At 39.9% G+C, this 21,771-nt stretch overlaps 3 protein-coding genes across 3 annotated transcripts; 2 read left to right on the forward strand and 1 right to left on the reverse strand.

Moving 5' to 3' along the window:
• Window positions 1–1,439: 1,439 nt before the first annotated feature.
• polr1d (RNA polymerase I and III subunit D) lies at window positions 1,440–6,111 on the reverse strand. The gene is made up of 5 exons (XM_020629732.2): window positions 5,958–6,111; window positions 5,257–5,354; window positions 4,909–4,985; window positions 3,446–3,528; window positions 1,440–1,773 (listed from the first exon to the last, which is right to left on the reverse strand). Exons 1-5 carry the CDS (start codon window positions 5,994–5,996, stop codon window positions 1,726–1,728), a joined length of 345 nt encoding a protein of 114 aa, XP_020485388.1. The 5' UTR covers window positions 5,997–6,111; the 3' UTR covers window positions 1,440–1,725.
• Window positions 6,112–6,601: 490 nt separating this feature from the next.
• On the forward strand, window positions 6,602–10,661 carry sybl1 (synaptobrevin-like 1). Its single transcript, XM_020629710.3, has 8 exons — window positions 6,602–6,789; window positions 7,175–7,351; window positions 8,075–8,132; window positions 8,217–8,354; window positions 8,527–8,617; window positions 8,927–8,994; window positions 9,121–9,213; window positions 9,610–10,661. The coding sequence occupies exons 2-8, from the start codon at window positions 7,206–7,208 to the stop codon at window positions 9,673–9,675; spliced, it is 660 nt and encodes a 219-aa protein (XP_020485366.1). The 5' UTR covers window positions 6,602–6,789; window positions 7,175–7,205; the 3' UTR covers window positions 9,676–10,661.
• Window positions 10,662–13,002: 2,341 nt separating this feature from the next.
• LOC136179925 (uncharacterized) lies at window positions 13,003–17,223 on the forward strand. Its single transcript, XM_065958527.1, has 2 exons — window positions 13,003–13,569; window positions 14,861–17,223. The coding sequence occupies exon 2, from the start codon at window positions 14,898–14,900 to the stop codon at window positions 16,926–16,928; it is 2,031 nt and encodes a 676-aa protein (XP_065814599.1). The 5' UTR covers window positions 13,003–13,569; window positions 14,861–14,897; the 3' UTR covers window positions 16,929–17,223.
• Window positions 17,224–21,771: the final 4,548 nt, after the last annotated feature.

The raw sequence follows: 21,771 nt of genomic DNA on the forward strand, positions 1-21,771 counted from the left end.
CTCACAGAAGTGGCTGCAGTAGTTCATCACAGCAACGATCAGGTCAAATACATGCTGAATTAAACTTAATGTGAGGAATTCTCAACTGGTTATGAAACTGACTTGTTTTATAACAACTTTTTACGACCCACTAATGAAAATGAAAGCACCACATTTATGGTTCTTTTGAATGCATGTCACCGCTGTCACTGGGTCAGATTCAACTGACTGAAAGAGCTTTTATCAACATTTATCTGGTAAAACTTCACAGTGAGCAGAACATCAGAGAAAACAGAGCAGTAGATTTATCCTGGACAGGTACTGAAGGACAAGACACTTTGTCCACAGAGGATGAAAATAAAACATCTTCATGTCTGCTTCAGTAAACCTCAAAGCAGTTTAAATAAAACCCTCAGAACATCAAATGCTTTTGATCCATTAAGTAAAAATGCATGGATGACAGCTTTAGATTTTAAAAAAATCTAAAAAGATAAGCCAGCTATTGGAGGGTTTGGAGGATTTAACCTTTGACCTGCTGAACCAAATGTAGACGTAAGTTGATGTGTTTCAAATCAAACTTTTTATGAGCGAGGGCCTTAACCGCTCAATAACACAAACTCTGAGCTCTATGGCGCAGTGACAACTGCAACAGGAACACATCAATCATGATGGCGCAGTACTAAACATTATTTTCTGGTTAATTTAATGACAGCGGGGCTTCAGTGTGTGTGTGCCACTGTGGATAAATCATTCAGTGCACACAACATTCAAGTGGTGAGCTCACCCCTGATGTGTTTTTTTATTAGATATAATAAATTCTCTCTTTCAGGCGCTGACATGGTGGCTTGTTTGAAGTAAATAAGTTCACTTTGAAACATATTGTGGTGCAACGGATGTTCTTATTTTTCTGTTTCTCACTTCGCTCTGAGAGATTTACTCAGCAATAGATTTCCAATTTCAAATATTGTTTTGAAAGGTTATTTATCAGGTTCTTTTGTATAAAAAACATTTACTGATGTGGTGTTCTTGATTAGCTCCTATTTCCCATAATAGCCACACGTGGTCTGTTAAGTTAGAGTCGTGGTAAGAGGCTGTTTTTGCCAACATTTTGTTCTGTACCAGCCAATGTGGCCCGAGCATAAACATGTGACTAGCAGACAGACCAGTGACCTCAAATAACTTTGACCTCATTATTTACCCTTGGTTTCCCTCATCTTTCCTCTCCGTCTTCCTGCCACTTTATGAAATCCCTCTCGACACATTCCTCTGCTAATACGAACTTTCTTCTTCCTTTACACCTCGAACATCGCCTCAAAGACAGATGAGAGCAATTTGGTCCTCCAGAGTCATCACTTTAGATTTGAACATCCTTGTTATGGTAATAATGCATGAGTGCTGTTCTCTGGAAGTCTTTTCATGAAATTAAAAAAGGGAAGGAAATGAAAGTCTTGCTGGCCAAGTTTCATGTCTTAACTGTCTTTTATTACTCCTTCCAAAAACGTGGGAATAATCAGCACGGGACTGATAAACATTTATCATGCACAACAATGAAACATAAATTTGACATCATATAAAAAAAAAAGTACAAATACTCGGATTGGAATTCGATTGAACTATTTTAAGGAGAACTTTTCCTTCTCTAAGTAGTAGATATAAAAATAAAAAAAGAGGACAAATCCACATGACATCGTTAGTTTTTACAAAGTGTGTCTTGACAGCTTCATTGGCACACATGCGTCATGCTCCTCATTCCATGGGTTGCTCCAGACCATCTTTGAATTCATTAACTCTTGCCTGGAACAAAATAAAAAAACATGTAGTAAGAGGTTGAGTTGTGAGCGTGTGGGGCGTGTTAAAGCAGTGCTGGCTGATTTTTCTGTCAGCGTAGTGCTTCTATAGTGAGCCAAGCAGAGGATCCAAGGTTCTTCCTGTATCCCGCACGAAAATAATATCCGTCCATGTGTGGAAATTATGTTTGCTTGCTTTTCATACCCGCGGGATATGAGACCCTGCAGCATGGAAGAAGTTGCAGACTGCTGACAGAGGAGAATCACATATCACGCTTCCTGCTCACTTCTCCAGCTTTCACTACTGCCAAGGATAAGCTGGATGTTGGTCGTGAATCAAATGAAAATGTAAACGTGTGAATTGTCTGTAAACTGGAAAAATCTGGGTTTGAATGTGTTCCATCATGTACCTTACACAAATCCTAACACTGAGACACTTTGTGACACATTGATGAGTGGCTCCATCACACCACCTTATTTTTGAATGATTGACTTCACATTTTTAAATGGAAAAGATTAGATTAGATTAAGAAAAACAGCGAGGCCAAAATGCACATATTAGTTTCTGAAAACACTATTTTGGCAGATGGCTTAAAACACACAGGGCGGCTGTGGCTCAGTGGTAGAGTCAGTCGTCTCTCAACCAAAGGGTTGGGAGTTTGATTCCCAGCTCCTGCAACACATTTTACCCTGAGTTGCTCCTGCTGCTTTGTCTTTAGTGTATGAATGTGTGGGATTAGTTACTTCTGATGGTCTCTTTACTCAGCAGCCTCTACCATCAGGGTGTGAATGTGTAGGTGTGACCTGCGGTGTAAAAACACTTTGAGTAGTCAGAAGACTAGACAAGCACTAAACAAGCTCAAGTCCATTTACAGCCTTAACTGTATCAGTTTAGAAAAAGGTTGTTTTTCCTACTAATACCTCATATTTGATCGATGTCATTAGGACTTACTCTATGCCTGTGCAAATCACCACATACTTCTACATCTATTCAACCAGAGCTGTTAAAGTCCAGACCTCTAGGCCGGAACTTAAAGGGTTTTAGTTTCCTGTGTCCCTGTTGTCCTTCAATGTCACCAAAACATCTCAACAAATGTCAAAGAATGCCAACTGCTTTATCAGAAAACATACTGAAGTATTTTCATGATATTAAAATCAATTAAAACACAGTTGATCATCATTTCTGAAATAGCACTTTCATTTAGTTGGTAGCTGGAGGAGCCACACACATATTTAAACAGTCAAAAAAGCAGCACACTCGACAATAAATTAAGTTCCAGGTGTCCTTGAAGTAGCTTTTTATCTGGGCAAGAGCAGCGTACAAAACAACGGATGCGTTATTGACTCCATGAAATATAACACCACAGAAAGCTAATGGAATAATACAACAAAAATCATTTTGAACTAATTTAGAGGACTTTGATCGTGAATGATCGTGAACGTTAAAAGTGGAATCATATAAGCATGTTCATCTTAAATCAAGGCATGGGGTAGCTTTATAGTAAAATATACTGTTATAAATGTCAAGTTCTTTTTAAGAGCTGATGTGGTCACTATATTACATTTATAATAAACTGAATGAACAGCTAAGCCTTAAAATCAATACTTAATGACTACTGAACATTGTTTCCTGATGAGAGGCTGTAAAAAAAGGGCCCCAAACAGACCTAGAGGCTTACCTGAAAGGTGTTGAGAACATGTTGACAAACATCATTGAGCTCATTCAGACCCCTCCGCAGAGGCTCTGTGGCAGGAAGTCCCCCTGAAACAGACCAAAGTTGCACCTGAAATGTTACTGGGACATATTGAGTTGTCGTCCTGCTCCAGAAGCAGCTGTGTTGGCCCTGTACAGTTGAGTTGAACACTTATAATGTTGGATTCACTGATGATGGCAGCAGCCATCATAACAGATTAATTTCCTCTCACTCACTTATCATAAAGCCTGTGAAAAGCACCGTATGACCTACATTTAAACGAACAATATGTAGACCTTCATTAGAATGTTTGCATAAACCCACGTCATGAATATTTTTTTGTTGAGTATTTACATTACCTCAAACTTTCCCAACAGTTATTAAAGCCAGAGAAATCAAAAATGTTATAGTTGTTACGGGACGTGTCTTGTTGCTGCGGCTGCCATGATAGAGCCTACATTTTTATTGTTGGCGTGGAAACACCAAATGTTATGTCAAAGACCGCTGCATAAGGAAGCGTGAGCTGCTTCTGAAAGCTGCCGTACTGTTGCTGTATGTGCTGCTGTGATAAAAATGTCATGTAAATTATACTTGGATACATAGCCAGTAAACATATTCTCTCCCTCAGGTCGGTTTCGCCCTGCGTCTTCACTGCGGTCAACGCAGAGTTAGATTGGATGGAGGGGGGGGGGGGGGGGAACTCCCATGAATCCCTGCCAGTTAAATCTGATTTGAGTGTAAACAATGGTCGACAATTTGCTTCGCTAAAAGGAACCTGAGTCAAAACAAGCACTCATTGCTCAAAGAGTCTTTTACAGAATATTTCCATCTTGGCTTAACCCTACTTTAAGTTTCTCATTACAACCTGCATACTTAGTATCTTTTTCAGAACAGAGCACTGAATCTAAACACGACTATGTTTGACCAGCTTTTTATTACCATCTAGTTGATTAATCAAATATTGTAATACAAATAATATGAAGTATTAAAATACATTTCTCTCCCTACAGAGATGTATTTTCATTGTTGTCACGGTGGAAAATATAAACTACAAATAAACAGATTATCTGAAAGCACAGAGGGAAGCAGGGTTTTTCCTTGAGCCTCAAAGGTAATTGTTGTTTCTTTATGTCCCACAGGCATCCCAATCCTTAGTTTGAACAACAAAAAAAAACATCTGCTATCTCAGTCTTTCATGTGATGAAGCTGATGTTTTTAGAGAAATTTGACCAGAGCTGATGACATATGTTTCTGTTCCACCAGCTCTTCTTGTTTGGTTGAGTGGTCAAATTGAATGCACCAGACTCCAATCAGCATGTTTCCTCTGTTTTATAACCACTACATGTTGACTCTCTAGCTGTCCACTGCATGAAGGCACGGATAAACTGACCTGGAATGCAAGAAGAGAGAGGAAAAAAAGATGCTGGGAGTTACAGGGTGTCTCTCACCTCGTGTCTGAATGCGAAAGTTGATCTTGCTCTCAGAGGGATGAGTGATGGTGTAGCCACAGAAATCCACATCCACACTGATGGAAAACAGAGAGATGATAGCAACAATGGAGATTATCATCAATGTTTTGCTTCAAATGGGTGGAGCTGTTTCAGTGTTATTACAATCTTTCCAATATTAACTGATCCCAGTGGACCATGACAGACTAGGAAGAAAAACAATGAGCATAGAATTAGCTTAGGACTTGATTTTTAAAATAGTCAGAAGGGTATCAAATAAATGGAAGAGAAATTGAGATTTAAAAAGTCTACTTCAGCTGAAGTTAGAGAACAAAACGTGAAACTGACGTCTTCATAATCATATATCTGAGGGAGTTGCCCAGTGTATGGTCTTCATCATGCAGCACAAATGTCACACATCCTTCATCAGCACCATCTGCCTGGACCTGAAACACAAAACAGACACTTATTACACCACACATCAAATCACACTCTAGAAAGAGGGGGGGGGGGGTAGTTAGTTGGGGAGGGAACTGATTTTTAATGCATGCAATACTTATTATCTCACTATATGGCAAGCATCAGTTCTATTTATTTATTGATGCATTTATTTAATTATTTATTCATACATTATTGTATGCATTTCTCCCAACATTCATTCATTTCTTTATTTATACTTTAGCCATTTTTTGTCCCTCATACAGTTCAATATATTGAGCAGCACTGGGGTCTGTTTGAGTACTGCTGCCCCCCTGTGGGAAAACCCGTCAGCTATTCAACGAAGTAGGTAAGGTAAGTAACGTTTCAGAAGCCGTAAACCCTAGCTTTACATAAAAACACACATTTTATACGTTTATAGATGAGACTTCAAAAAAGACACGTGGTTGTGTTTTGCTAGCTTTAGTAGCTATGTTGCCCACGTAAGGAGTTAAGAGACGGGCAAAAAGGTTTCCAGCTGAACATGTTCCTTACAAACATACTTTTTTTTAATAGCGTAACTATAAAGCTTTATGCCGACTGGGAAAAGTGCAAGACATTTTAATACTAACCATTTCCAGCACTGGCTTCTTTTCGCCTTCACCGGCCATGCTTCACATTCTGGTTGTAGTTCAGTAGAATGTTGGGTAGTGTTTCCTCGTCGCTGTCTGACAGGCAATCAGCCCACTGCTGCTGCTCACGATCCTTGTGTGGTTGTAAAATAACACACACAGGCAGGGTGTGTGGTCTGTCAGTAAGTAGTTCTACATAAATATTGTCCATACTTTTGTTTGAAAAAGTGAAAGTTAAAATCATTTTTGCCCAATATCAAAAATTGCTAGCCTAGTCTCAGGAACATGCCATTGCTCGACTTTTGTTTGTACTTGACAGCTGCTGGTCCACTCCAGAGACTTACAAATATTGAGCAGCTGACACACTTAAGTTACTCTAAAACAAAAAATAAAACTTTTAGTCATCTACCGAATCATAACAATGGCAGTTAAGTTGCCTTTAAGACACATGCAAGGGCTGAATTAACCCAACTTAATATGTGCGGTCTCCATACGGTGACGTAGGAAAACATGTGACGATAACAGTGACATACAGGAAATGAAAAAACGTAGTTCTATAAAATAATTATACATTAGGATACGTATGCTACGCACATGGACTGTAAATATTACGGCTAAACTAATTAAATATTTATATTAATAATTAAATATTAGGCTACGCAACGTAGAGAGAACTACATTACCGAGTAGGAGAGTGACGTATTTCCGGTTTGGAGGTTTGCGAAGCAGAAGTCAGTCGAAAAGGATTAGCTAGCTTGCTAGCAGAGGGAATCTCTTTAGATGTTGGAATTTGTGCCAAATAAGCTCATTTGAACAGCGCTGACACATTGAGGTATTTGGATGGGTGTTCAATATTACTGCTGAATGTGTGACCTTTGTTGCTAGAGACGATAAACGCGTTACAGCTACCTTCATACAGTTGTTATGAATATTAACAACATTATTAGCCAACCTAGCGGATCTGCTGTTTTACTGCTAACGTTAATCTGGCTTTCGTTTTCATGTCTTGTGACAGCTGAAGCTAACTTAGTTATAGCTCAAGGGCTGCTATTCATTCTCCAATAACTTGTCAAACAAATTCACAGTTATCATCATGTCGTCCTGTTTGCAACGTTTAACAAGTTGTTTCCCCTGAATAAGTGTCTGTTCCTCAGCCTCAGTGCTGCTTGTCTTCAGCTCTGTCACTGAAACATCTTTTACTTGTCTTGTGTTGTCAGTGAGTAAAAACCTGAAACCACTGCTGTTGCTATGGCAATTCTGTTTGCTGTTGTGGCTCGTGGAACCACCATCCTGGCAAAGCATGCGTGGTGTGGTGGCAACTTCCTGGAAGTGACCGAGCAGATCTTAGCCAAAATCCCATCAGAAAATAACAAACTAACCTACAGCCATGGAAGGTAAGACTTGCACACTACAACACACTAATTATATCGCATAAAAAGAAGTGGAGTCCTATTTGAAATACATCTGATCTGATGGAGATGTAGAGTCAGACCTAGAGTCAGTTTTTCCCTCTTTTGTCAACTACATGTCTTGTCATTCCAAACTTGACTTGAAAATCACAACTTTATCAGCATAAGAGAACTTCAATGTAATGTGGGGGAAAACAGTTGAAGTAATGAACTCCTATTATTTCCAAATGTATATTGCTCAGGCCTTTTTATGCACTTTTAGAAACTTTCAACAATTGTGAACCAGAAAAACAGCTGTGACTAGTTTTTAAATCTTCATTTAATATGGTAATAGCATTTACAGAAAAGTAATCATATGCTCTAATTATCACAGTGTGTAATACACTTTGTTAATCGGTGCAATTGAAAATGTCCTTCGTTTGCTAAGACTATAAAGGATATCTTAGTTCTAGCACACATTGTAAACTGTACTTGACTAAAATCACAAGTTGAAAATGTAACCTGAAACCATAAAGTTGTATCACATGCCACAGAGGCACAAGACAATGTCTTCCTGTTTAAAAATCTTGGCAGTTCAGAGTGGGGAATATCAGTATCATGTAGAGTTACAGCCAATTTTTAACCTGTACTTACTGCTTCTCTGGACATTCAGTGCTCTATCAAACTGATTGCTTTTTTTTTGTCAACACTTTTCTTTTTCTTTTTTAGCTATCTCTTTCATTACATCTGCCATGACAGAATCATATATCTGTGTATCACTGACGATGTAAGTATAAAGATAGCTTGGTTTTTTCTGTTGTTGGTGTTAGTGGGATGTTGAGTGATGGATGTTTTTAACTTTGCCTTGAAGGACTTTGAGAGGTCTCGTGCATTCAGCTTCCTCAGTGAAGTCAAGAAGCGTTTCCAGACGACGTACGGGTCGCGAGCACAAACAGCCCTGCCTTACGCCATGAACAGTGAGTTCTCCTCAACACTGGCAGCTCAGATGGTGAGTATGATAAGACTCTGAGCAACATCATGGCACTGTGACTTTTTTTAACTTAAACTAAGCGCCATGACAAATTATAACACACACAGCTTTAATAATCACAACATGTAATTCAATCTTTTTTCCATTTCTGTCTTTTCCTAAACTTTCTCTGATTTTGTTTCTTTTGTAGAAACACCACTCAGACCCAAGGGGATCAGACCGTGTCACTGAGACTCAGATGCAAGTGGATGACCTGAAGGGCATTATGGTCCGCAACATAGGTGAGCTTATTGTGACTTTACTTACTTATATATAGCCCCTGAGATAGGGGAGCAATTACATATCCAGTTGATATGTGCCTGTGGCTCAGTGGTTGAGTCAGGAGTCTCTCAGTTGTAAGGTAGGGGGTTTGATCCCCATCTCCTGCAGGGGTATGTTGAAGTGCTCTTGGGCAAGACAATGAAATCTTTATTGCGCCCGCTGCTACACCTACCAGCTACACCTGTCAGGCAGTTTGGGTACTTTCCACAGCAGCCTTGACCCTTTGTGCCTCAGAAGTGATCTCTGGCTCTCTTTGTGTCTTCTGACAGACTTGGTTGCTCAGAGAGGAGAGAAGCTGGAGTTACTGATTGACAAGACAGAAAATCTGGTTGATTCTGTGAGTTGTATCATTCATTCATCCAACTTGTTTTTCTGATGCATTAGATTTGTCTACATGTTCATTTGACAGTAATATAGCAATCTTATTCACATGATGTAACTTTCTCTCCCTTTGCCCATGTAGTCAGTCACATTTAAGACCACAAGTCGTAACCTGGCTCGAGCCATGTGCATGAAGAACCTCAAGTTGACCTTTCTCATTGTGCTGGTGTGCCTGGTGAGTACGGACAAAAATGGTAATTGGTCAAATGTTAGTAAGTAGAGGAAAATAATGTAATGGTTCTTTAGCTGGTGTGGTTGTTCCTCTGGCTGTGTAATGATAAAATACCATTTGTTGGACAGAGTCCTTTTTCTGTTTACATAAAAAGTCACCTGGCTACTAGTTTTGATTTTCAGCTATAAAGAGGACCAGCAGTTTTGTAAACTCTAGCAGTTTACTTCACATGTTATCTCACTGAAAACGCATTGCTGCATTGATTTTTTCCTAAAGAGCCTCTTCAGTATTGTAGACATTGACTATATGAATTCCTTCTGTGTGTTGCAGCTGTGCGACTCACTGTGATGAATGAAAAAGTGTTACAAGATGTCAACTTTGTGTCTTTTATTTTTTCAGGTGGTCCTTTACATTATCGTCTCTGCTGCCTGTGGGGGCCTCAGTTGGCCCTCGTGTGTCAAATAATGAGAGCAGAGTTGGAATAAAAAAAGAGATATAAAGGATCAAAGGAAGAGGGGGAGAAGCACATGTATAAATATGCCTGCCAATGGATCCAAAAGGAAACGCAACTATTCTTCTTTTTGTTCTCCAGCTTCTACATCCTCAGAAGACACATGCTGCTCCTCCTCCTGCTGCCTCCTTCCTTAGCCCCTTCTTTGATAGTGTGCACATTGACTTGCCTTCTGGAAAAGGGAGCGCCACCTCATACCCACTCTTATGGACAGCAGCCATGTGGCCTACAAAAATGACGTGGAAGAATAATCTTGTCTTAAACTAGTCTGGTATATTCATCTTGTCTCATGCACTCAGTGGCCTGATGTATCAATGTGTGATACCCTGCCATGCACCTATCTATGTCATTGATCAGTTAAGAGACTGATACCTGAAATTTACCATAAAAGAAAGAAAGAATTGGTTTGTTATTGTTATACTTTTCCTGTAAACATGTGGGACCTGAACTGTAGGTAGCATGGAAAGTGTGTTGCAGATTCATCAATAAGGACTTTACATCACGGGTTCTCTTTCTGTTATTTAACAAACTAATGTTTGACCACGCTGATACACTATACTGTGTGTTTTGATGCTGTCTCAATCATCACCAAGCACAAAAGTGTACTCAAAAAGTAGATGTTGTAAAATACCAGATATGATCATACAAATAAACATTGTAAATCTGATTGATATTACTGATTCAAAACATCTAACAGTTCTTTAAATGAAGCCCGATTATTAAGAATTTCTATTTCTCGCCTGTTCACTTTTGGGGGGGGTATTCTTTCACCATTTTCCTGTTCTGCGATGTTAAGTGTGCCCAATATGTTCTTTCTGTTAACACAATGCACTTTTTACAATGTACATATTTGCTTCCCTGCATCATATGACTTAACATCGTGTAATTATTTAATTACTGTACATTAAAATTTGAAATAATAAAAACCGATGGCATCCAATGGTTGGTCCTACAAATGCATAGCATTTTATTTTTATTTTGGGTTTTAATATTTACTTCCTTTCATGGATTTAAGAAGAACTGATGAAGGCATTACAAACACTTTCATTGACTGATTTCTAAATGTTCATATCAGTGATCAATGGTCACGCAAAGACTTGGAGTATTATCTGGATGTTGTTTTGACAGACATCCGACCGTATGTGAAGGTTGTTGATGTTTTCAGGTCATGCTGAAAAAGGAAATGGACAGGTGAAACTAATTGCTCATTAGGACTTCAGCCTCGTGCTTCTGCCGGGGCTCGCGACCATGACAGGTACAAGCCGTTAATCCAGACTGTTGATTTTTTAATGCTCATCATTAACTGTGTGCGTCTTATAAACTCCTTTCAATGTCTGCGCTGGTACCGGACACATGGTAAGTGTGGCTGTATGTTTTCTCTCACGTAAGTGATGTACCACTCAGTGACGTGTTTACGTGCAACTTTACGTAACAAAAAATTCTGGCTCATCTGTTCCCAACTAAATGAACTTTTGCCTGATAGCTAGTTAAAGTTAGCTAAACTTGTTAATAGTGTTTGTTTGTCCGTTTCCCCCGCTGTGTGTCTCGTTATTTTGTTTCATCCTTCATATAAATATTAATGTTTGCTACCAAACCCTTAGAAGTTAATTGTAATTAATTCGCGGTGTTTGTTAACTTTAAAAATGTCAACACAAGCTTGCATCGCGATAATTCAACTTAATTCGATGTTGTCTTATTGTTCTAATCTATCCCTTCAAGTGGTCCAGAGGCCTGCGTCTTAAGCCATTTAGCTGCACACTATGTTTACTCCTGATCTAATTATAGACCTAACTGGCTAGAGGAGGCTGCACACTGGGATAATCTACCTATCAGGTGCAGAAAACCTGCCTGGTGTTTTCATCAGAAACTATTTGACTAATGACTTTAAGTGTTAGTGGAGCCAGAAGAAAAGAGGAAATCCACATCCACCAGCATCCATCCATGTTATATTGGCGTTAAGACACACTTTACTATGCAAGTTTGGTTTTTGTGTTGTTGTTGTTGTTGTTGTTGTTGTTGTTTTCTGCCCCCACCCCCCTCTGGAAGTGCCTCACAAATGATGTGCAGGCTACTTGACTATAATTTTGTAGTTATAGGCCTACAGCTCCGGACACATCTGACATTCAGTCTCTTTGTTTTTCACTAGACGGCTTTTGGCCTGCAGCTTTGTCTTGACGGCCCTTTTGTTTCATCAAACAGACTAATATTCTGTCTGTTGAAAGACAGGATGCTATTATTCTTCCTAGGCCGTTTGCTGTGACTTTTCCCCCTGTGCTTTACAGAGGACCGCCTTGTCCCTGCGGTATGCCGATCCCCCAAGCTTGACCTGCTGCCCTGCTGGAGCTCTGTGCCAGCCCGGGCCTTTTGATTGCTTCTCAGAACGGCTCATAAGATGACACTGATATGTCCTACCACCAATGGAAAGGCCATTTGAAGCTTTCTGCACTGTGCCCATAAGAAATAGACATATTGTTCAGTTTAAACCACTTTCAGCTTTAACTGTTTGACTCAATGTGAAGCCTGTAACTTGGACTTTTTTGTGTCTACTGAAAAACAGAGTAATTAATGACGCCTTATCAAACAGAACTGTTGATAATAATTGTTTATGCTTTCAGAGTGTAAACTTTTTAGGCTGCACTATGCATCTCTGTGGTTTCACTTCTGGTCTGTAGAGACGTCAAGCTGCTTTTTTTAAATTCTGCTCAAAATTGACATTTTGTCTTTTGTTTACATTGATAATTGAAGACCAAGGTTTATGTGCTGTGACTGCAGAACTATATCCAGTAAATACGATTTTGCTTGTTTCAGGACTAATACTTCTGGGAATATAAGCCTGCTCTATACCATGATTTACATCTTGGCTGTAGTTAAGATTAGACTGTAGTTCCCAGGGTCAGGGGCCTTGTATAGATTAAGCAGAAATAGCATGTGACTTAAGGGTCTTAGACTCAGGTGTCACACCACTGCTGCAGAGTCAGGATCAGGTGTCATCTTTTTGTTTGCTTTCTGTGTTCAATATCAAACAGTGACACTGACTGTAGTACGTTGGAGAAGTCATAAGCAGCATTAAAACGCATTTTGCAATCTAGGAGTAATCTCCTGCACCTATATAGGCCTCCTGCCATTCTACTCTCCTGTTCACTTATCCTTTCCTAAAAAGCCGCCTGATCCATTCCCTCATAAAAGAAGGACTTTGGCTGCTTAGCAACAGTGAATGCCAACTCAGCCTGGCAGGCCATAGCCACTCCTCCTGCACAGGGATCGGCATGAATAGGGTGACATGTTACTTTCTTCGTCACTCGTTCCCTCTGTAAACTTTGCAGTGGAGCTCTAGACTTGTTAAAGGTTAAACTGGACCTTGATGCCTGCACTGGGGAGTGTACAGCCAACACACTGATGGTGTCTGGCACAATTGTCTGATTGGAAAAAACGCTGATCCACTGCTGCAGTCGGCTTGCTGGACTTAGTCACGTTACCCCTTGGAGTGGAGAGTGCAGGCTGCACAGAGAGTACCATCATTCAGGCTGTGATGGTACTGATCCAGGTTGACTCTGAACTCTAGGGGGGAGGTGTGGTTGGACAATTGCAGTGACTGGTTGAAGAATGCTTGCACACCTCTGCCTGCCTAGTAGGCTGGATTTAGCTATGGAAGGAAAGCAGTAATGGGATTGTCTTTGAGGGGGTAAAGGAGCTGGCTGAACATGAAAAAACAGACTGATCTCTGACTTGATATACAGTGGGAAACAACTGAATGTGGGGGCATTTTCTTCCTAACCTCAGCCTGTAATGGAGTACTTGCATCTGTTTGTTCAGATTATACCTGATTGTTTTTTTTTTTCATTTGAAAGGTAAGTGTTGATTATTTTTGTAAACAAATGTTTCGCTGCGTCTTGCTTTTTAAATGGTGAAGTATGTGGCTTGATTTACTTGGTTTTGTTTTTACCAAAAGTCGGGTCATGTCAGGTGCATGAAGTTGTACTTTAACATAATTCCCCTAAACATCTTTTCACATTTATTTATCATGCTATGTTACTTTACTGAGTGTGTTTTGTGTGGAAAGTACTGTAGTGGCATTGGCAGGGTACTTTACTCTTAGGGTCAATGTGCACTGGAGTTGACTAAGGCAGTTCATTTAATTTGACCACACAGGTTGTATTGCACAATAAGGTGTGTTCTTCCTGTTTGTGTTAAATAAACATATTCATTTAGATTTGTCCTTCTTGCTGTATTGATAAGAGCAGAACTACTCAAATACTTCTCTTCAGCAGTTGTGTTGTGCGTAAGGCCTGCTTTAAAGTTGTGTGTGTGGTCTCTCTTTAAACTTGACAAATATGCAGGAGGCTGTATACAATAGCTTCAACATTCAAGATATATTGGAGTAATTACAGCAGCACAATGTACATTTGTTACTTCAGAATCTTTCATTGAATATTCATTATCCTCCTGAAGTGTTTCATTTTTTTGTTAGATCAGCGTACTGGAAGATTTCATGTAGTTTGTGAATCCATGTCTTACTTTTCTGATCATTTCTGTTGGTGACCTGATATGTTACAATGGCGCTTTTGTTGTAGTTAGTGGCTGACAAGTTTAGCAGTCCAGTCAGCTTAACTAAATAGAACACAACAAAGTCAGGACTGCCGTACACTTCTCATTGCCAAACACATTGTCGGCACTTTTCTGCATTTAAACGTTGTATTACGCTGATTATCCTTGAGAAGAGACAGCTGTTAAAGTATTTATTGCCTCCTCTCACCTGGAATGTAGGAAAATGTAGCCTGCTTTGTTGGTGCCTTGAAATTCTGTGTTGTTTCCTGTAAATTAAATCTGATATTCAGTAATGAAATTATATCTTGTGGAACACAACCAGGATATTATTTGAACAGACCTACACTAACAAAGAATGACCCTGATGACTTTGCATTTTTCACTGAACAAAGTCATAAATAAGTCATGAGTATCTAGCTAATGGGACTACTACAATGGCCAATAAATACAAAGACTTAGTATTTACCCCTGAGCACAACACTGGCTCAGTTTGTGACGTTATTTACCACCTTTAGAAATGACATAGTTGTTGCTATTGATTTTCTTCCCCTGTTTCATAAAGTTGTAAATTTGACTCTCTCATCTTCTTTACAGGTGTACATGCTCGATAAACAAACTGGATGCTAACTGAATGAAATGCAAATACCCCAAATACCACAAGATCTCCAAAATGTCCAATAAGACCTTCAACATGTTGAGTGACCAAGTTGATTGCACAATTCCTTTTCCCCACAGAGACCTGCTTGTGGGCCTCTCCCCTGTGAGTCATTACAGCAGCTTGTCCCTGTCACCCGACTCTTACACTAGTAATCCTAACTTTAGTGACAGAGACATCCACATGCTAGAGTATTCCCTCAGTGAGGGTCCCACTATGGATGACCCCTATGACATCACCGTACCACAGGTTAATTCATTCTGTGATGGAAGTACAAACTTGAACAAAACTTTTATTGCCACACCTGACAATGGCAGTGTAAGTTTTTTGAATGACAACATGAGTGTAACGCGTAAACTCAAGTACCAGACTTTTAGAAATGACACATTGGATGGAAGTGACAGTGCAGGGATGTCTCCAGACTCTGTTGGGAGAGAAAGCCAACCGGGTTCATGTGAGAACTCCCACAGAGGATCCATCGAGAATGACTGCTGCTCCATCAGTTCTGGGGAAATGATGATGCGGAATAATAGTTTTTGTCTAGAGGACCAGTCTGTTTTGGTAGTCTCTTCTCTGGATGAGTCATCAATTTCTGAAGTTGCTGGCTGTTCAACTTTACCTACTTATTCTAATCTGCTGTCCACCACTCTACCAGATGTCTGCGAAGAATCCACAGAAAGAGTTATAAAGGTTGATACGGGCCACTCAAGTCTTGGCAAGACCTTCAATGTGTTGGTAGAGCTTTCTTCTGAGGAAAATGATATTTCATCATCTAGCTCGTCTATAGCTCTGCCGGGTGAGAACGAAGGAGAGGTTTTTATGACCTTTGTTTGTGAAACATCTCCTTCAGATTATGAAAAAGTGGCTGAATTTCCAGGTGCAGAAGAAGAGATGCTTCTTTTCCCAGGAGAGCTAACACCTGGACAAGGCAACGCTTTTTTGTCTACTCTCTCAGCAATGCAAGACATTGACAAAGATATTCATACTTCCACTCCATTACAAACTATAGGGAACAACATACTCAGCCTTCCCTCATTTTCTCCCTGCACTGGAAGAGCAATCACCCCAGGTATCCTACCTTTGAAACACCAGAAAATCTCTGGAACTCCTAAACAACCTTCAATTGCATGTCTGCATTTAGTCACCAAATTCAAGAAGGGGGAAATCAAGAAGTTCCCTAAATCAGACTTCAGCAAAGTAAAATCTAAAGTTCTGACAAGAAATGTGCATCAGATGCCAGTAGAAGGCAATGCTTCACAGCACCAACAATCTCAAGCAAATGTGAAAAACAAGCCCACTGAATCACACAGAGGTGCTGCTACAAGGGTAAGTCCATCCAAGGAGAGGGGTAGAGCTGCCGTTGTTTCTACCATTGCCAAATTTGCCAATGATGCACCGACACAAGTTAATTCAGAGGCTGCTAATTTAGGAGCGACAGTAATGCAGTTATCTAGGCATTGTGCAGTGGATGAACTGAGTAATAGTATAGCATCATCACCTTGCCAGCTCTCATCTGCAAACACTCAGGATTTAGAAGTCAAATGCAGTAATTCCTTCTCTAAAAGTGAACATGCAGCTTCTAGCCAATTGGCAGACACAGCAGCAGAGCATGCTGGCAACGAGACCTTCTGCTTGTCACCCTTGGAAAAAAACCCAGATAGAAGGGGCCAACCAGTTCGCAAACCAACTCCAAAGAAAGGCATCTCAAACAAAATTGAGGTCAGATCAGGCTCAGCATTAGGTCAGGACAATCTTCCTACCCTCAAGTCCCGGCCACGTTTATCATCAGCGTCTTTGCCGACCAGGGAAAAAAGAACAACCATTAGATTCTCTACAAGCCTAACGATTCACAAAGTTGACAACCACCTGGGTAAAACCAAACCAAGGAACCTGAACTACACTTCTCAGAATAAACAAGTGGTACAGGCTGAGTCTACAAACAGTCCTGCTGAAAACTCAAAAAGAGACGTTAAGAAGATCAGCCTGGTGGTGAGTATGTACTTATAACTTCAGCATCAATTAAATGACAGTGTATATATAGTAGTATATAATTCAAATTTTGCAGGAGGTTGGGTAAGGCCTTTGCAAAAATGTTTTTCTGTGTTGTTAACCTTCCAATTGTATAGAGCTGAATGATTGAGTAATTTCTCTTCTTGCAGGTGGAGACTAGCAAATCAGCAGGAGCATTATTGGATGATAATAAAGGCAGATTTCGAGGAGGCCCCTCTCCTAGACAACCAAGAGGAGCACCGCCTTCACAGCCTCCAGCTGTCAGTCCAAGACTAGCCACGATTTCCACCAGGCAGAAGCAAGGAACTCTGGGTAGGGGTGAATGCAAGACTTTCAAAGCTGCAGAGAAGGCAATATTCAAACCCAAGTGCAATACAGGTAAGTCTAGTATTAGCTTGACAATGCTTTTGCTGTGAAGCTAAGCCTGTGATAACATCAAGGGAATTTTGAGAAAGATTTCTTACAGTTGTTTCATTAGGGGAAAGCTGAACAGTTAATGTTTTTAATGGTAACTTAACATTGACAGTAAGTCACAATCAACACTCTCATAATATTTATGTAGTGGCATCGGCAGAGATAAGAAAATGTGAATTTGAAAAATCCTGCTGTTGGATATTTTACACTACAACAACAGCCTTGCTAAACATTTTCCTGTGTTAAACTTGCATTGCGCTGCTCCAGTTAGACATATGGCTCTCTGATTTGACTGTAGTAGAGCAGTTTTTCCTTGAGAGGGGGACATTTAGCAGTTCCTCTAATAGACCATGTGTCTACCCCCTGATTAGCGTCAGCTTTCTGCACTGGAACAGTGTTGGATGCAGATGTAACCTCCAGACTCTCAACTTAGGATGAGCAATCAACAGCCTCTTCTCTATTGATCGTCATAGACATATGAGCCCTGGGGAAGGAAGCTGAATCTTCTTAATATAGTGAGGGATCTTCATAAGGGGAAAAAGCAGAGACAGGAAAGGGAGTTTTGAGCTCACCAGTAGTGTTAAATTGAAAAAAAGTTAAAAATGAGCACCCTCTGTAAAAGAGATCAGAAAAGTGCTCATGCTCTGACTAAAGAGACTCTCTGTTGGTTTGCATTTTTCTGCTTTAACATATTTTAGCTTGTAGTTCATCAGAATGGGCATGTGCACTAGCAGATGAGAAATCCAACAGATGTCAGTGTTCATTTTTTACCTGAAACTTGACTCAGGCTATGTTGTGTTTGTATGCCTTTAATTGTGCATTCTAAACTTTCACTAGTTTTAATCGACGACATATACAAGACATGTTTATTAGTGTTCATATGGCCTGCTTGGTAGCTTTGTGGACATTTTATATTTGCCTGTGTTTGTATATAACCAAAACAACTTTGAGCTCAGTGTGTAGTGTCCTAATAAAAAGTTTGTGGTCCTCTGATGGTTATTTGTGTTTATGCTTTCAGGCAATCACAGAGTACAAGCAGCAGGAGGGCCATTCCTTGGAACTGCCTCATCTGCGAGTCTTAAGCCCCAACTGAATAGATGCCAAACTCCTCAGACTCCCACCCGCTCCTCTCTTATGGGTCCGTCGCCTACTCCCACTTCTAGACTACCACGCAAAACCCTGGGGCCATCCAGAAGCCTTGCTGAAAACAGTGTTCACACTGAGCTGAGTGAAGGGGCTGGGAGTGCACACGGTGAGCCCAATTAAGATTTATATTGCTTTTAGAAATAGGATGTTCTGTCTCATAAGGCTGTTCAATGAAGGTATAGATTTAGTTTTATACAGACAGTTTTCCAGGGTCAGGTCATGGTGGTGTTTGTGCTTTTTAAGGACACATCTGGGCATAAAGGGGAGGGGCTACTGTGACCCAATTCAGGGATAGGTTCAGATGTTAGCGCGGTCACACTGGCAATGCTGTCCCATACCATCCTTAAGCACGATTGCCCCCCACCCCCTTCCCCATTACCCCGCTGGCCTTGTTATGAAGCATGCTCAGGTTACAAGTAGGTGGACTCCAGAAAAAAATGTAAAAAAGGGACGCGCGGTCATGTCCGCATCTGCACATCGGAGAGCAACACAGAGAGCATGTCAGCTACCTTACTGACTTTGAGGCTTATTTTAAGTTATTTTAAACAGATACAGCCATAAATACATTTAAAAAAAGTCATTTTAGTCAGATACAGACAGAACACTCCAGATTTCTCCATAATAAAGGTTGTAAATGTTGTTTACCCATGTGCATGAACTGTACCGTGCCGAACCGCACCTATCCGAGGCGTGCCTGGGCCAAGGAAGTGTACTGTGCTCGAGCACTGGTCAGATGAACTGGATTTCAGGGGTGAAGCATGCTTAGGCATGGTACGGATTGCCAGTGTGTAATCTCCAAAAGAAAAATCTTGGTTTGATTTAATACTTCCACATTTGTCAAGCTCCATGGAGCTGAGCATCTTAGAAACAAAGTGAGATTTTTCTCTTTCTTTTTTGAAGCTATTTAAGAAACAGAATACAATTCTAAGCTATCAAAAATCTTTATGAATGAGATTAAATCCAGTCAAGTTTCAGAAAATCAACCTGTTTTGCTGGTGCGTCTTGAATGGTTCCAGTGTGATCTTTGTAGCGGTGTTTTGCTGTTTTTTTTATTTTAAAAATGAGAACTGTCAGAAGATGGGCTATTGTCCACCCAGCATCATCAAAGGCCTGCAGGTCAATGATTGGCTAATAGGACATATTTTTCAATCTGGGACCCCCCCCCCCGCCTTGTGTGGTTGTTATGGCAACAGATTATATTCCACTCTAGTTCACACACAGCGTTGCCTGGAGGAAAATGAGCAGACATGCATCGCAGCTGATGCTGTCTGAGGTGCAGACGAGGAGCCAGTTTCTCTTTGTCCATTTTTTAAACTAAAAACAAATGGCTGGTTACACAGGACTTAGAAGTTGCACTTGGACTGAATTCCCATTTTTCAACAACTCCTCTTTAATTGCACAGAGCAGTGCAGTGTCAAACTGTGATGTCACGCTGTTGACATGTCTGCTCATTGGATCCTATCGGTTTTGTATCATCCCTTTGATAGCTGTTTTTAATGGAAAACATAAAAAGCTTTGGAGAAGTAAGTGAGACTGGACTTCTATTTGTTGATTAACAGTTTGTTAAACAATGATCATATTGTTATATCGTTTTACATGCTATTTGTTTTTCCTCTGCATGTGCAATATTTATATTTATTTATATTCTGTTATCTGGCAAGACACTTTTTTTATACTCCCTCAAGTAAATACTTCTACACATACAGTACATTGCCCATCTTACCTGAACGAGAGTTGTTGTTGTTTTTAGCTGTGGATGACTGGATATGTGTGCACTTTAAGGTGAAGCTTTATCATACTGTTGTACTATTGTATAATGACAAATCTGATTCTAATGATTCTAATCTATAAATCCATATCGTCATAGTCTTTATGCATTTGCTTCTGTATTTGTTACATCTTGTTGTTGTTTCCATAACGGTCAGATTTACACTTTTTTATTTGATTAATTTTCTTTTACCTTTATTTTATTTGGTTTCATAATAACATTAATAATACCTTATTACCTTCATGGTGTTGTTACATTAAAAAACTCTGTTCACTTCACTTTAATAAATCAACATGGCTATTATATAAAACCCCGGTGATGTCCGACTACACGTGATAAGTTTCAATATAACAGCAGTAATGTATTGATAGTTGAAAGGTATTCAAATGCCTTTAAATAACCAGCATTTATATGTTCAACAGTTTTCGGAGGAGCTGCACATAAACAGACACCATTCAGAACTGCCATGCTGAAAGCAAGACTCATCACAAGCCCTGGGAAAAACTCAAGACCAGGTCAGTTTACATTTCTGTTTGAGCTATTGAGCTTTACCTTTTCAACACTTTTCTGATCTCCTTCTTTAAAGTATTTGAAAGAGACCATGTTGATTTATACAACTTGTGTTAAGTCTTCACACTATGATATTACATTGTGTAATAAATCTTCACTTTGATTAAAACAAAATGTGCCTGATTGATCTACTTTAGGTGAAAGTGATCAAGCCCTCCTGAAACAGTCATTTTCAAACAGTAGCTTGTGTTTCTTCATAATCTCGTTAATATTGTATGGTAACCACATTTGACAGGCACTCTACAATCTTGATTAAGTTGAGATAATGATGTGTTTGTTCTTTTAGAGGATTGGTGTATTTGGTCACACCTCCTGGCCTGGTTGTAACATTAAAGCTGTCTGAGATTGTGGTCAGTCAGTTGGCTGTTTCTCCGCTTCATCATGGGTCAGATTAACTCGTGCCTTGTGCCTCACCTTGATTTGTCGTTTACAGCTTTGGCCACAGCATGCAAATCTGCCGCTCCAACAAACAAAGGACAAACCGTCTGTCCATTTAAAAGAACTGTTTCTGCAAGACTTCGTCTGACTTCAAGTGGACCTCGTAAGTGCTCATTCTCTCTTTGTTTTAATGACCAAACTATCAAATTGTATCCATTATGTGTCTCTCCTTTGTTTTTACTGAATGCTGTGAACACATTTAAGCCCCCTCTTTGTTAACACATTCAGCCTTCTTAAAATGGTGTGTTGTCTTAATAGAGACAACAGACATATTACCAGTGGTGTAGTGGTGCCTTAAGAAGTGGGTACACTTCCCATCCAGCAGAGGATAAATGGCCTCTGTTGTAAAAAGTGACTACTCTTGCATGTTAAGTGTGTACTTGCCGATTACAGACAGAGAAGGGAGGGTCATCCTTTCACCATCTTAGAAAAAATTGCAGCATCCTACTGAATATTGTCAATCAATGGTGTGAATCAGAGAAGATTTAGAAGTGGGTTTACTCT

Source organism: Labrus bergylta, chromosome 9 (genome assembly GCF_963930695.1).
Source record: "Labrus bergylta chromosome 9, fLabBer1.1, whole genome shotgun sequence".
In the NCBI taxonomy this organism is placed as follows: domain Eukaryota; kingdom Metazoa; phylum Chordata; class Actinopteri; order Labriformes; family Labridae; genus Labrus; species Labrus bergylta.